The 16,099-nt window shown below is 34.2% G+C and overlaps 1 protein-coding gene and 2 pseudogenes across 1 annotated transcript; 1 reads left to right on the forward strand and 2 right to left on the reverse strand.

Moving 5' to 3' along the window:
- Nucleotides 1-461: 461 nt before the first annotated feature.
- LOC120180455 lies at nucleotides 462-4,240 on the reverse strand (annotated as a pseudogene).
- Nucleotides 4,241-5,164: 924 nt separating this feature from the next.
- Nucleotides 5,165-8,617, forward strand: LOC120180454 (annotated as a pseudogene).
- Nucleotides 8,618-9,224: 607 nt separating this feature from the next.
- LOC120180456 (40S ribosomal protein S18-like) lies at nucleotides 9,225-15,738 on the reverse strand. The gene is made up of 4 exons (XM_039185775.1): nucleotides 15,628-15,738; nucleotides 15,191-15,351; nucleotides 10,622-10,810; nucleotides 9,225-9,562 (listed from the first exon to the last, which is right to left on the reverse strand). The coding sequence occupies exons 1-4, from the start codon at nucleotides 15,628-15,630 to the stop codon at nucleotides 9,457-9,459; spliced, it is 459 nt and encodes a 152-aa protein (XP_039041706.1). The 5' UTR covers nucleotides 15,631-15,738; the 3' UTR covers nucleotides 9,225-9,456.
- Nucleotides 15,739-16,099: the final 361 nt, after the last annotated feature.

Below are 16,099 nucleotides of genomic sequence, written 5' to 3' on the forward strand. Positions count from 1 at the left end.
ACCGGATACCCGAAAAAACTATATTTTGTGACCCAGGTTGACGGGATGGGTCAACCTGGTCAGGTAGTTTTGCAGACCCCTACTTTGTATCACGCATTGTTTCGTTGGCAGCTAATACTGCTTTTGTAGTGTTAAAGGTTGTATTTTCTAATTGAAAATTTTCATTCATTTTGGAACAATTTTATAGTGTTTTAGATTAATTTATTTAAGATTACAGTTGGTGGAATGATGCCACGTATCAGGTTCCTGATTAGATTGGTTTTAATAATGGTATAGGCAGACATGGTATCAAGCAATAAAAGGAAGAAAGCATATTTTCATTTTTTCAACATACTTTCTGAGAAAATCAGACCAGAATCTATATAGATGCTGCAGCATGGAGAGCAAAGGCTTCACAGAAACAAAACTAGCAGTTTCTGAAGAGTAATCAAAAGGAATTCTATAGAAAGTAAAAATTTAGAGAATTTTAACAAGCCCTTCGAATTTTCTTTTTCCTTGAAAGTTGCTGGATTTTGATTGGACAAAAAGCTTTACCATGAAATTTAAGACCTCCAAGCAAATACAACCAAAACACAAACTCAGCACAAGCACAACACACTACACTATTCTTCTTGAAATGCGTTCGGCTGGTCACCCGGGCTTTATTTTTTGTGTGATGTAACCCATCTTTATGTTGTGATTTCTTTAATTCGGCAACAGAATGGTGATGCACCAACACAGCCGTTCTGGACCCTTTTAATTGTTGGGGGTTCGAAAAAGAGTTACCTTGCATTATCAGTAAGTAGATTCATGGGATGGACTATCGGCATGCATGTCCATCAAGGTGTCATTGGAGCTGAGAGGATTGGAATCCCTAGTCCGGTTCTGGAGAAAGCTAGGTTCATTATTCCTGGCTCCATTTCCAGAAGGAAGACCACCGTTAGGACAGTAGCCATCTTGAGCGATGTGATAATGCTGGAGGCTCCGAAGAACAGGACTTGATAAAGCATTTGAGAAAACTAAATTCTTGGACTGTTGATCACTATGGTCGAGGCGTGTTCCTGCCCAGCAGTTTGGCCAGATGAGCCTGAAGAGACCATGAAATTGGTATTCATGAACTGCATTGTAGGTTGGGGATGCTGCTGTTGGCTTGGTGCTCTAGGTGACATTAATGGCTCTTCACCATAGTCTAGTTCATTCTACGAGATCACACAATGTTCAGATTTTCAGAATATAATAAAGACAATTATCCTTTATCACAAAAAGAATGGACCAGAAAAAACACAAAGTGCAAGTCATGCTAAAAGTATCATAAGAAGATTCCCATATTCTTATGAAGGAAGGACCTACCCTTGCAATCTTTGCAGCAAACATACTTGCGGTTGCACAAGCCTTTTAATGGCCAAAACTAGAAGACTATAAAACTAACAATTGCCTGATTACAAGAGCAAACATTAATTTTCACCATTATGATAATGATGTCACTTGAGGATAGTTGGAAGCCAGCTGATTAGTGTGCACTACTCAACTACTGAGGAACATAACCCCTCTTGTAAGTCTCACTCTCTGATGCAAAATACGGGAATTAAACAAGAAAGATTTGTATCAAGAGACATGCAGTAGATATATTAAAGTTACTGTTCATATCAGTGAACTTTATTTTGTAACTTGTTTATTTGTCTTATGCTATTTATATAGTGATTTTATACACTTGGACAACTACGACTGCCTACTACATTTTAGGGTAATACAGTAGTGTCTATCGTGATGTAAAGGAGAGAGAATTAACGGGAAAAGACCAAGAAGAGGATGCCCCTGCATGCCCATATTCTGTGTTTGCAGCTGTAATGGCAGCTCTTCGTGAATCATTGATCCATAGGTGCTCTTAGTGCAAAAGAAGACCTTTACCCAGCCAACATTATCATTCTAAGTTAAAAAGCTGAGAATCAGCATGCTGCTTGTGGCATTTTCCTAAGACAAGTCCTAACAAGGATTTCAATGGTCGAGTTGGTTGGATTACTAAAGCAAAGTGGTGTAATGAATTTGTATTGATGTGCTAAGAACCAAAAACAGAGAAAATGATGAATTCACCAAATTACAAAGACCCAAGAAATCAACCAAATCTTATTACAAAGATACAAGGGCTGTTCATTTTATTTTAATCATATGCAGATATATTCAAATTTCACAAATCAATGAAATAAATTTGAAGCTTGAATAATTAATCATAAAAACATGCAAAATGGGATCCAATGTTTCCTAAACTATTCGGCTCCACGTTAGTACCCTTTTGCAACAAGAAAGACTTGCATACTTTCGGCATAGACTAACTTCTAAACAACTAAATTAAACCATCACCTCTGAGCAATGGGAAGTGGGAACAACAAGATTCTAAACATGTAAATCTAGGTAACTTTCTTCGCTCCTTGCTTATAATTTTCTTTCATGTAAAACAAAAAAACAAGGAACAACCTCTGCATGGTACAATTCTCATCTCTTCAAAAAAAGTTAAATGTCTAAACAGCAGTACTGTGCAATGCACAAGGTTTAGTTTCCAACTTTCAAGTACGCTTAGTTGTTACTATTGGTCAAAACTCAAAATCAGTTGCAAAATAATTTGGAAAAGAAAAAAAGAAGCACACATGCATGCATGCACGAATTGATTCAATTTTGTTTATATTCTGATAATAGTCTTAGATAGAATAATAACCAGAGAGATCTAATATATCACAGGTTTGTACATGGTAAATTCTGTAAAATCATAATGAGCACAGAAAGGAGGAAGAACCTTGCCATTCAACGTCATTAAAGAACAACCAAGAAAAAGAAATATGTCATTCAACCTTGAGAGGAAGACTTGGATTAAATTTTCATGAGATACATTACAGTTGGCTTATACACACTCAAAGAGTAAAGATGATAAAATATTCAAAGAAGAATGAACCTGAAGGTAACTGAGGATATCCATTGTTGTTACTCTCGATCCTCCCTCTTGTTGTCTACAAATCCACTGATAAAGTTTTTCCTGGAAACAAGTTGAAATAAACGTATTAGCAAAACTCCTAACTCGCAAGTAGAAGCACTTTACAGATGACTAGTTGAGCAAGTTGACAAATGAAGGCTGGAATTCAGCCATATAGAACCAAAGAATAATTTTACAGCTGAAGATTTTACACTCAATTTTGTGTGAACTAAGCAAAGACCAATGCTCTTAAGAAAAGAAATAGTAAAATTTATAAGAAATCAGAAGTCCTTGTAGGAAGATAAATTTCCAAATCAAATCATGATTCTAAAGCATGTCGGAGAAAATTGAGTGAGTTGACTTTACCAAGATTTATTAGCTCCTGTCAAGCTGCCAGTACACCCCTCCAATTTTCATTCAAGTTCGTTAACACTTTTTTTATAATAAGGAAGGCCTCATTAAAAATCCCCGGTAAGGGTTCTAAATAAGTTGGTTGCATGACTGAGTGGCTAACAAGTTTCAAGCGTTAAAAGGAATATGCTTAAGGAAGAAACATCAGGAATTCATTATCCTCACAATTATGGTGCCTACGGAAGCGGAGACTATAATCTTATCCCTAAGCATGGAAGAAAATATGATCTGATTGGCACAACCCTACATTTTTCGCAGTCAGGGCATTGCAATTAGCGAGTTTCGGGCTGAAAAAAGGGAAAAACAATTTCTTCTTTAAATAAATATTATTATCATTTAGGTTTTTTCATCAAAACCAAAATGCACCACACTATCTTAAAGGAAAAACGCACACGCGCAAATGCAATATTTCCAGAGAACACAAGCAAACAATGACCTAATAAAGTTAATCCAAACCAGTATAGACCTAAGCGTAGAGTCATCAATGATATTTTTACTAAAATTTAAACATAGAATATAAGAATAAAATCAGGCTTGATTGATCAAAATCATTTAACTTTGAAACACTCAAAAATAGATACGAAATAAGACACAGAACCCAGATGCAAGAACAGATGTAAAGATTCATAAAGCTAAGATTCTATGCTAATAAAAACCCAAAAATAAAAGAATGTGTTGTGCGTGCGTGTGTGTGGAGATGAAGAGAGAGAATACAAGGCCATGGCGTTTGCCAGCTTGGAAGGAGAGTTTTTGCTGATTCATAGCCTGAGTATAAAGCTGAGACAAGGAGTTAGCGGCGCTGGAAAACGAGGCGTACATAGTTCGATCCACCTCATCGAGGCTCGTGGCTATCGATTTCCTTTTCTTCCCCATATTTCTCGATTCTCTCTCTCCTGCGATCGATAAAAGAGAGAATTTTCACCTTTTCATTTCCTATAAATATTTTAGCTTTCTTGTTTCTTGAGAAGAATTGAGAGAGGTCGCTTCTTTTTTATACTTGTTCTAAAGCGGAAAGTTGAAGCCGGAGGATTGAGGGACACTTCCCGGCATTGCAGTTGGGCCACTGTTTAAAAAGCCCGTTTGGCCGCTTCATATATTCGGTCTAGCTATGGCTGGCATTGCATTCCACCTACAAGCTGAAGATTTTGCAAATATGTATAAATTTTAACTTAAATATTTATTTCAGATTTTTATTCAAAAAGAAATATATATATATATATTATACATTTATTTATTTTAATGATATGTCTTTTATTTAAAGTATAAAATTTGTGAATTTAAATTTTAGAGTTTAAAGTTCAAATAAATAAAATAATATAATTAAAGATTTAAATTTTAAAGTTTAAATAAATAAAAATATATAAATTAAACAGTAAATTTAAATATATGTATATAAAAAATTATCTCAGATTATTTAATAAATTATAAAAATTATAAAAATAATATCTTAAAAGATAAACATATTTACATATTATAAATATATATTAACAAAACAAATTGAACAAACGGATGTATGTATAATGAATTTTAATTTTAGTTATTCAATGAAACATAACTAATTATATTTTGACTCTTTATGAAAATTAATATCTAATTGATATAATATATTGTACAAACCAAATTACTTCAGTAATAAAATGAATAATAGTTATTTTTAAAAGTATAGCACTAGAGATCGTAAAAGTGATCGAATTTCATTGTCAAATAATTTAGTATCTTTAGAATACATAATATCTCATAATCATATTAGATTAATATATATATATATATAATATTGATTTTTTAAATATTGACCTCCTTGCGTTACCAACAAATATAGCCCCGCTCACCTGCCTTTCTTTCCATCTTCCAAACATTCATTTTCTCTTCGTTTCTCTCTCATCGACTGCCTTTCCCAAACGGTACGGTGGCCCATCGTTTTCGTTTACCTTTCCGATGCGTTAGATTTGTTATTTGCTTTCTTCATTCATTGCAGTTTTGCGATCTACCACTGTTTTTTTATTATATCTAATTTCCAATTCTATCATTGTTTTTCTTCAACACTATATTTAGATCTGTCTCGTCGACATCGAGGAGACAGTTCAATGTGATTCGCTTTCCTTTTCTTTTTCTTATCTATCAGTTAGGGGAATCTGAAGTAAAATATTTGTTGAATTAACTCTGGTAGTTTGCCCCTTTTTTCACTCTTGAATGTTTATTAATGTAGAATTTTACAATTATCATTAATGAGGGGATAAAAGAAATCTAGTAATTTTAATGTAAATTGTTTTTCTGCATTAAATGTGTTCATAAGTTGATCCAGATAGGGAAAACAAACATTATTGTAGAACTCAAAATCATTAGTTGGAGTTGAGTTGAATTCGTGTTGCGCCACCATCGTCACAAAAATATGAAGTAGGTCTGCGAACAAACGTATCTTTGTTACATTCATGTTAGAATAGGAGTTTCTTTTCAGCATGTCCTTTTGGACTTTTCATACTAGCATTTTTAATTGTGGTTTCAATAGATTTGCAGTTCTTCGGGTTTTTTCTTATCTGTTGCTATTGTTTTGTAGGATTTGTTGCTGCATTGTTGGAAACTCTTGGACAATATTTGAACATGGATGGATTACTTGAAAAACGTTGAGTGATATATGATTTGGGGTTATCTCTTGCAAAAAATTATAAGATGGCTCCAACTAATAAGGCAGATAGAAAAGCAGTTGTAGATATGGCTGCATGGACGTTCAATGTTGTCACTTCTGTTGGAGTTATTATTGTCAATAAAGCCTTAATGGCTACTTATGGTTTCAGCTATGGTAAATTCCTTTTAAACACTTTTTAATTGCTCTCCTTTTCTCCTTTTATGCTATAAACAACTAGTCATGCTGTGTCCAGTTCTAGTTCAGTTGAATTTGGAAAGGTCTGTCAAATTCTCTAAACTATATAGAATCAGAGTGGTAAGCTACAGTGAAATCTGCCATGAAATGAAAAACAGTTGAGAATAGTTCGCTTAGTTGAGTGATGCTGTAACGGTTCTGAGTATTATAGTGGAATGGTTTTAAAATTTTGAAAATTGAGTTTGTGGAGTAATAAAGCTGGAGATAAGATGAGTGATCTTGCAGAAAAAAAAAGCTTTAGGACTGGCCTTATGATACAGTGAAATGAACATGATGTTCAAGCATAAAATATATTTGTAGGTTTGTCGGGGTTGTAAATGGTGGAGAAGGTCAATAGCTTGAGGTATGATGACCTTCTCCACCCGTCCCTCTCCGTTTAACATGTTCTGGAATAAGAAATAGATTGAAATTGTGGAAAACAATTCAAAAAAGAAAGCATTATCAAAAGTAGAGATGAAGAGGAAGCCATGACCTGGAAGTTGGAAGGAGGGGGGGAGCCAGGGACTAAATGTAGGATGATTGTTATGCTGGTTTTTGTTACCTCATAAGTATTCTGATTATGCTTACTGCAATAAGGATGTAATAAACTACATTAATTCCTTTGTGTTTGTTTGCAAATTGTTCCAGCCACAACATTAACTGGTTTACATTTTGCTACCACAACCTTGATGACGGCTGTTCTAAGATGGTTAGGATACATTCAACCCTCTCATCTCCCCTTGTCAGAGCTTTTGAAATTTGTCTTGTTTGCGAACTTCTCTATAGTTGGAATGAATGTTAGTCTGATGTGGAACTCTGTGGGATTTTATCAGGTAAACTTCAGCGTTTGAAAAGTTTAACTAGTTGTGCTTTTGAGATGATTTGGAAATCACAGATTCTCTAATTAAATGACAGATAGCAAAACTGAGTATGATTCCTGTATCCTGCTTTTTTGAAGTTGTGATGGACAAGTTTCGATACTCCAGAGATACAAAGCTGAGCATAGTTGTTGTTCTTTTGGGAGTTGGGGTTTGTACTGTCACTGATGTCAGTGTTAATACCAAAGGTTTCATATCTGCCTTCATTGCAGTTTGGAGTACTTCTCTGCAACAGTATGTAAGTTGTTGATCCTTTGCATATAAATTTATTCTTCTATTGTTCCAAATTGATCTACTTTTTACAAGGTAGTTACTTGTATATTGTTGTGTATTTCTACAGTATGTTCTTCACCTTCAAAGAAGGTATAATCTTAGTTCCTTCAACCTACTAGGACATACTGCTCCTGCACAGGCTGGAACACTGTTGCTATTAGGTCCATTTGTGGATTATTGGTTGACAAAAGAGAGTTGATGCCTATAGTTATAACCTAACATCTGTGGTAAGTATTCTATCCATTTGTTCTCTTTGCTTTATGAGTTTTTGTGCTTGGTGATTGTACTTGTTGTTCCTTTCATTATAGAACAAGGATAGGCTAGATTTACTTTCGGACTTGCTCATATTCATGAATGTGCATAACTAAATTCATCAGTTATGTCTCTGGCTTGTGACTTACGGATATATTTAATTTGTGTCGCATATGGTGTTACCATTGCTTTCATATCTGCATGCATCTCCCCATACCACTTAATGCCGTATCTGTGTCTTAAGTCTCCGGAAACATCTATCCACTAAATGAATTTAGGCATGTGTAGTGGAAATGAGTTCATTGTTGGAGAAATCAATTTTAGTGTGATTTATAATATGTAGCGCATATCAACAGAGATATACACTCCTTTCTCTCTTTGGGTGCTGTATTAACATTGACCCACCTTGATAAAATGTTGAATTACTTTCTTGCAACGTGCCATCTTTGGTGCCGGTCTCTTTCCCGGATGCAGCAATTATGCATATGCCTATTATTTATAACGATGCACTTGATCCCAATTAAAGCATGTTCCAGGAAATAGTTGCTCACGGCTGTTTTACTTTTTGGTCTTTGCAGATGTTCATAATTCTTTCATGTACTATAGCAGTAGGAACAAACCTCAGCCAGTTCATCTGCATTGGCAGATTTACTGCAGTGCCCTTTCAAGTACTCGGCCATATGAAGACAATCCTCATGTTGATTATGGGATTCATTTTCTTTGGAAAAGAGGGTCTCAACCTTCATGTGGTTCTGGGCATGATCATAGCTGTGGCTGGAATGATTTGGTATGGAAGAGCTTCATTTAAACCTGGTGGGAAGGAGCGGCGGAGCCTTACTCTCCCTACCAGCAGACAACAAAAGCACGGCAGTTTCTCGGATTCTAATGAACACGAAGATAAAGTCTAGTTCTCCATGTAGGATAATTTAAGCATATTGGGTTTTCTCTGAGGTCACTTACAAATAGGATTAGATACTTTTTTTGGGGGGGGTGGGTTTGGCGGTTTTATTTTTTCCATTTCAGGAATATAATTTATTTACATTTTTTCCGTGCCTTCTATTCAATTACTTCAAAACCTTACCTTCTCTTGAGAGGTTCAAATCAGTATTCGGACGACACAATGAGATATAAATTACAAAGAGTACGACTCCTGTCATCATTGGCACCCACTGGAATCGTATTATCAAATCTTCAAAATCTAATATCACCAATAAAAGTATCAAAACAATAAATAAAATTAAAGTTTGAATATTAACTTGAGAACATAAATTTAAGAACTAACTTAAGAAGAAATGTCCAATTTAAGCATCAACTTAATTATTTGAGAAAAGATGCTTAATCCAAATTCCAAATATATGCATTTAAACCTTACTAATATAAAAATAGATGAAGAGGTAATTTGAGTTGATTAAATAATTGTATGTAGACACCAAAGACCAGCTTGAGTGGTGCGCATCCACATCCTATACTCTCCAAATACCAAATCTATCCACGCATGGTTATGATATATTTTGAAAGAATCCACATCTCCTATAGCTATAGTCTAGTGTGTGAGAGGAATGATACTACTCACATCTAAAAGGGCATGGATGGAACTATAATAGTTCAAGCTCCCAAAATTTACAACGCTTATTTGATGCATTTTTAGAGTTTAATTGGAAAATCAATGGAGCTGAAAATATTGCAAACCATGTTTAAGGGCCAAATGTGACACAAATGCAAGACACTGATTATTCAAACAAACATTTAATTGAAACGCCGCTACACTATTACTATTTGTCTAGAAACAAGAAAACCCACATTCTCTGAGAGATATATATTTCTTCAAAATAAATATGAATCCTTTAACGCTTCTTGGACACACCAACAGTCTTGCCTCTGCGACCAGTAGTCTTGGTGTGCTGACCACGGACACGAAGGCCCCAGTAGTGCCTCAGGCCACGGTGGTTCCTGCATCAGTGTATAAACAGTTAGCTGCTGTCTCATCTCATTCTACAAGACGCAGAAATTAACATACTTTTCCAAATGAAACAAAGATAAACAATTTTAGCTAAGGAACATTTATACATCTCATTCCACCACGACTAATGTTGGTAAATCATGAATATTATTTTTCATTTTCTATGGTTCTTTGTTCCATTATGTCAATTACATAGGTAGAAATGTCAAAATACGTTGTGACTTCCAGATTTCTAACCATTTGTTGGTAACTCTCTCCTCTCATCTATACAAAAACTAGGGTAAGCAAAACTCGACTAAAAAAAATCAAAATTTTCAACTCAACTCAATTTTTTTAAAATAAAGTATGAATTATAAAATAAGACTAAAATAATATGAAAATTTTAATAATTTGTGGATTAGTTTTCAATTTTGGGTCAAATCTCTCAACTTTGCATGATATATGTACATCACATGAAAAAATATGCAGAAATATATATATGTATGTCAGACATTATAGATAATCGTTTAAATTGGAATCAATTAGTACCATAACATTATAAACATTTACAATTAAATTTAAACAAAAACTCAAACAACTCGACTCACCTCAAATTTTATATGCTCGACTTGATAATTTTCTAAATAAAGTTTAAGTTATAAAATATGACTCATTAACTCGACTAACTCAAAATTGTTTGACTTGAGTCGATCAAATGCTCATCACTAACAACATCAAGGTAAAACAAAGGTTAACCTGTCCACCAACAACTAACCCACTTGCATGACAACCCAAAGGAAACATCACAAGACATAATTCAAATACAATTATACAAGTGCTGTAGAAGAGAGTGCCTCAAATAAACAGTCCAACTTATTAATTCATATGTTTGAAAATGCTAATAGTGAAAGGATATGTTATGACACTGATCATAACTCAAATAGAACAGTAAAACTCATGCTTAGACAGAGTTGATTCGATGGTATCTTTTAAATCATCACATAGTTGGCACATACAAAACAAGTTAAAAGATCAACTCTAGCTCAAATCAGTAAGAATAAAGAAGTAACCTGATCTTCTTCAGGCGCTCCAAATCATCTCTCAACTTCATGTCAAGAGCGTTAGATACAACTTGGGAATACTTTCCGTCCTTATAATCCTTCTGTCTATTCAAAAACCAGTCAGGGATTTTAAACTGTCTCGGGTTCGCAACAATAGTCATGAGATTGTCCAGCTCCTGTGCGGTCAATTCACCAGCCCTGGTAACAAGTAGTAAACCAAATAACATTAAAAAGATCCACATGCCACAAAGTCCACAACTTATACTTTACTATATACATGAAAGAAGCCTAGAAAACTAGTTAATCTAAAGTAAATTAATCACCATTCATGTAACACCCCAATTTAGGGGCTAAATTTAAGAAATTATAAAATGGTGGATTTAATTGGTATTTTTGAAAGAAACGGTGGATTAAATTGTAAAATTTCAAAGTTGACAGAAGGTTTTATAAGGCAGGAAATTCAGTGGCTAGATTCATGATTTGACCATTTTTCTTTTGGGATAAATTATAACACCCATTCCCATATGTTTTTCTGCAGATTTTCCTCTCCCGTCAACCCCTCTTTCAACTTCGTTCTACTCGTCGTCCGACCTCCGATCGACGAACCGAAACCACCATCGTGTTCATTGTCAACCGAGGAACAAAACCCCTCAAACCTTTCGTCGTGAATCGTCTCCGTTCGTCGTTAATTTCAGTCGGAAATATCGTCGGTAATAACTCGATTTCAATTGATTTTTCGTTGATTCACGACGATCCGATGATCCGTTTACGACACCTCCCGCACCATCGTGTTCCTTGCATTGTTCCGAGTCTGCCGGTGTCATCCTTGGTCTCCGTCGACGGCGGCGCATGAAGAGGTGAAGCGGTCAAAGTTTTCGATTTGTTGAAATCGAGCTCTCCGCCGTTCAAAATTTGAACCGAGCTTTGTAAGTATCTCGAAATCGCTTAAAATAAATTTTAGGAATTTTTCCGGGAATTTTCCGACATCAGGGTGCTGTTCACGCGCCGTCACTGCGCGTGAGGAAGAAAAAAATGACCGGTTTGACCGGTCATAACCCGACCTGACCCGTTGACCGTTGACCACTGTTGACTAAAACTTTGACCGGCTTTGACCGGGTATTAAACGACCTTTGACTTTGACCGAGTATACCTATCCTGACATTTTTTGACGTTCCAAATCCAATTCCGCTGTCCGTTTTTCAAAATTCGAACCCGAAGACTTCGAAATTGCCAGTCAAACCCGTTGACTTTGATTTTGACCGAAAATTCCAAATTTCTGAAATGTCATATTTTATGCTTTCGACATCTTGAATCCGAATCCGAAGTCTGTTTCGCCAAATTCGAACCCGGTAAGCTGATTTTCACTGATTTATTACCCGATTCGATCCGTTTATCGTAATTAAGCTTCGTTTTTTATATAATTTATGTTAATATGTATCTGAGGAATTATTGGAAGTTGAATTGAAGATCAAAGACGTTCGAATGGAATTTTTATAGTCGATCAGTATTACACAAAAATCGAGGTAATACTTTACTACCTCTTTATGCATTATAGAACATGTTGGTATTGGTAAATGCATGAATGGAAATGTTTGGTCTCATATGTGTAATTAATGAAGATCTACCCTAGATACGAATACGGTAGAAAGTAGGTAACTGAATATGGCTCAGATGACTATTATAAGAAATCGGAGGACAGTTGGAATTAAATTACAAGTTCTGGAATTAAGTGATAAAAGAATCAGCCATAGATATATAGATTATAATTTATTTCATTAAAAATACTTAGATGATAAATTATGAAAATATTTCGATTAGGTAAAATTACGAAATTACTCTTATGTTGGAAAATGACAAGAATTATCCCTGGAAATGGATTAATAAATCTGAAAAGAATTATTAATCTGCTAAAACTATTGATGTGCATAAGAAATGTTAGTTTTACTTGGAAATTATGGATAACGGTTTTTAACCCCAAGAAGGTTTATGCTTGATACTAGAAGTCTTTTAAGGAATCATTTCAAGATCAAAGAATGTTCGAGGAAGCAGTTAATCATAGGATATCTATATTATATTATTTTCGTTAAGAACTAATATCGAAATTATCTGGTTAAGAAATTACAAAAATGCCCTTGAAAAGGTAAAATAGTTTGAGTTGACCCTGAATGAGAAAATACTTTGAGGATTCGTACTTAACTCGATTAAGTACGAATTTGATTGTTAAGATCCTGACTTAGTTCAGGAAAATTCCTGATTTTCCGTTTGTAAAATCTGAGAAGACACTTGACCCAGAAATATCTGAGTTATGAGTAAATACCTGAAGAATAATTTGTCGGGGTGTTCTATTGTCATAATTATTCGAAAGGACTGAAATAAATGATAAGATTGAATTTAATAGTAAGATCGGACGAAAGGAAATGATTGAAATACGTTGAATATGTAAAATGACCAAAATACCCCTGTATTAGGAATGACCCAAGAATACCACCAAGCTCAGGAATGATTGGATATCCTTGAGCTCTGAAATGAATGAAATAAAATTGAACACCCAAATTACCAAAATAACCTTATGACCTATACCAAGTAAATGTCTTGGATTAATTAAGAAATCCAAATAAGCATGGGTGTTGGACTACCTTTAAAAGTAATAGAAAACAATTTAAGTGAGAAGATCAACCCTAAAGCTATGTCAATACCTGAATGGCATATATATTACTGGAATACGTATTCGTCCTCTCAAGTTTGGCTCGATGAGAAATTTTGTAAGTATTCAGCTCAGCTCAGCTCAACTCTAGATCGCATTCAGTACTAGGAATTTGACGTTTGTTCGACAAATCAACCATGAAGACCAAATTGAATGGAACGGAAGTACAACATGTATCTAAAATTCAATAACGTCTAAATTACTCTGAAAAACCCCGAAGTAATTGGAATGGACTTGACTGCTAAATAAGCTATGTAATCTCAATGATTGAGGATTAAATAAGCGAATTGGATAAGTCTGGAAATTCTGATGAGTTTATAAGATGTACTGTCCTTATGGAACATGAACTACAACTCAAGCACGTCAGTATTTCATGATATCGTGGAATCTTGGAAATGAAAAAAAAGATCATTGGAATATCTATTCAGCGATAATTCTGAAGATGATCTATGAACAAGAATTTGTGGTATTAAAAAGTAAATATCCTGGAAGGAAAATGAATTGACCAGTGGACATAAATTGTTAAGGTTTTGAATCTTCGTTCTCAAATTGTTCGATTATCCGATCAATTGACATGGATGTAAAAGATTATGAATACCCTTATGATTACGTACAACTTCTGAAAATTGTCCGAATAAGATATGATCCTGATAATTCACATTCTGAATAACTGATGATTCCGTCAGTTATTAAACTTTTTACAATATTGATTCTAAATTCCGACATTCTATCGGTATACTGAAGATCCGTGTTTCTCTACTTGCTAAGATTATCCAATACCTCTGAATAATATTTGTAAACTCTGATGTGTCCCCTAATCATATAATTATTTTATCTAATTTCCGACTTGAATTATGCTCTGATACATGACCTGAATTTTGTTCTGATTTCTGATCTGGATTCTGTTCTGATATCTGTTCTGAATTATGTTTTAATTTCTGATATCTCCGTTTAATGACGGAAAAATGTTTTAATTGGGGGTATTGTTGAAGGAAGAATTTCCGCAGGTTCCTCGACTTTGTGCTCAGGGCCTTATATGATGTGTTGGGTTGGGTGTATGGTTCTGAGAACCTACACATTCTGATGTGATGGGATGGAGGTATATATATGTTTTAAAAGATCTATATCTTTTTACTGGTTTTACGGGAACACACTAGACAACCTATTCCGATCTCCTGAACTCAAGCATTCAAAGTATTTATTTGAACTAAAAGTTCATTGTCCGTTAACATCTGAAATATCAGTAAGATCTCCGATCAGCATAAAAATCTAAAAATTTTCGGAACCAATAAGGAAAGATATGTTTATCTGTATTTGCACGTTCTTCAGCATCATTTGGTAGTTCTGTATTGTTGAGCTTTCTAAAACTCACTCTGTTATTCATTTTTCAGGTTAAAAGAATTGTACCAGTGCAACTATCGTCATCAGTAATAGAGTTCTTCCGGTTCTGTTTGCAGAGTACGATACATGTGATTAGGGGGCATGTAATTGTATTTTGTTTTATATGTGAGTCTGAAAATCTGTTTTAATTCATCTTTCTGATCAATGATTTTATGAATTTACATGTTTTAAATAAAAAAATTTAAATTTTTCGCTATTTTTACCTTGGGTCGCTATGGTGGCCTTAATGTGACACTTCAGATCTGATTACCCGCATCGGTCTGGGGTTACAATTCACACCTTTGCACAATCATCTCAACATGAAGCACCTAAAAGCACCTTCAAATCTTATAAAAAAAAAAAGCACCTAAAAGCAAAACATGCATCATTGTCTAATCTTAGTGGCAGAAAACATCATATTTATCCCCAATTAAGCCTAAAATTGAGATAAAATTGCATTGTGTTCTTCCAAACTTTCAGAATAAAAAAGAAACCTCTTGTTCATATCGACATCGGCTTTCTTGCAAACGATGTTAGCGAAACGCCTTCCAATACCCTTGATGAAGGTCATTGCGAACATTATCTTCTGCTTTCCATCAACGTTGGTGTTCAGCACACGCAAAATGTGCTGAAAATCTTCATTGGCCACCAGAGACTACACAGGCAAACATTAAAATCAAGTTAAAATCAGCAATGTTTAGGCAAGAAAACTTAAAATCCGAACTTAAATCAAGTAAAAGACGTTTGATGAACGCTAATAACAACCTCCTTCCACCCCAAAATAGAACAAATGAAATAAATTTAGATCGGAAACTGAGTCAGGTAAGAAAAATAAAGCATTTAAAAAGCTTCGAAAAGAGGAGTAAATCAATTCACGTGGAAAAATTGTAAAGATTATGAATTTAAAAGAGAAAAATAAAAAACCAATTACCATTTTGCGAGGACGAGGAGAACTGGGGACAGAAAAGAAGAAGCTCTGTGCTACTGGTTAGCTGAAGGGAACGAAAGGAGGCAAACTACGGTTTTATATATATATATTCACGATTCTAGGTTTTAGGGTAATTCGTTTTGCGTTTTATTATTTGGTTAAATTCTGTGATCAGTACTTGTAATATGTAATATTTGTTCATATATTTTAACTCTATTTTCTTCATATTTTAAAATTTTCGTCTGAAATTTACTAAACTAAATTATTCTACAGTTATATGTAATTTTAATTATTTATAATTTATTATTGGAGTTAGAATTAAAAATTTTCATTTTAAAAATTATACATATAAAATTAATCAAATTAGAATATATAAACTAAATCTAGAATTGATCTTTAGTAAAAGTATTAACCATAAAATTTGACCTATTATTTTCTTTTTTATATATTTTCTTACTTTATTTTTCTTGGTTTT

The sequence above is a fragment of the Hibiscus syriacus genome, unplaced genomic scaffold, assembly GCF_006381635.1.
Source record: "Hibiscus syriacus cultivar Baekdansim isolate YM2019G1 unplaced genomic scaffold, ASM638163v2 tig00112496_pilon, whole genome shotgun sequence".
Lineage (NCBI taxonomy): Eukaryota > Viridiplantae > Streptophyta > Magnoliopsida > Malvales > Malvaceae > Hibiscus > Hibiscus syriacus.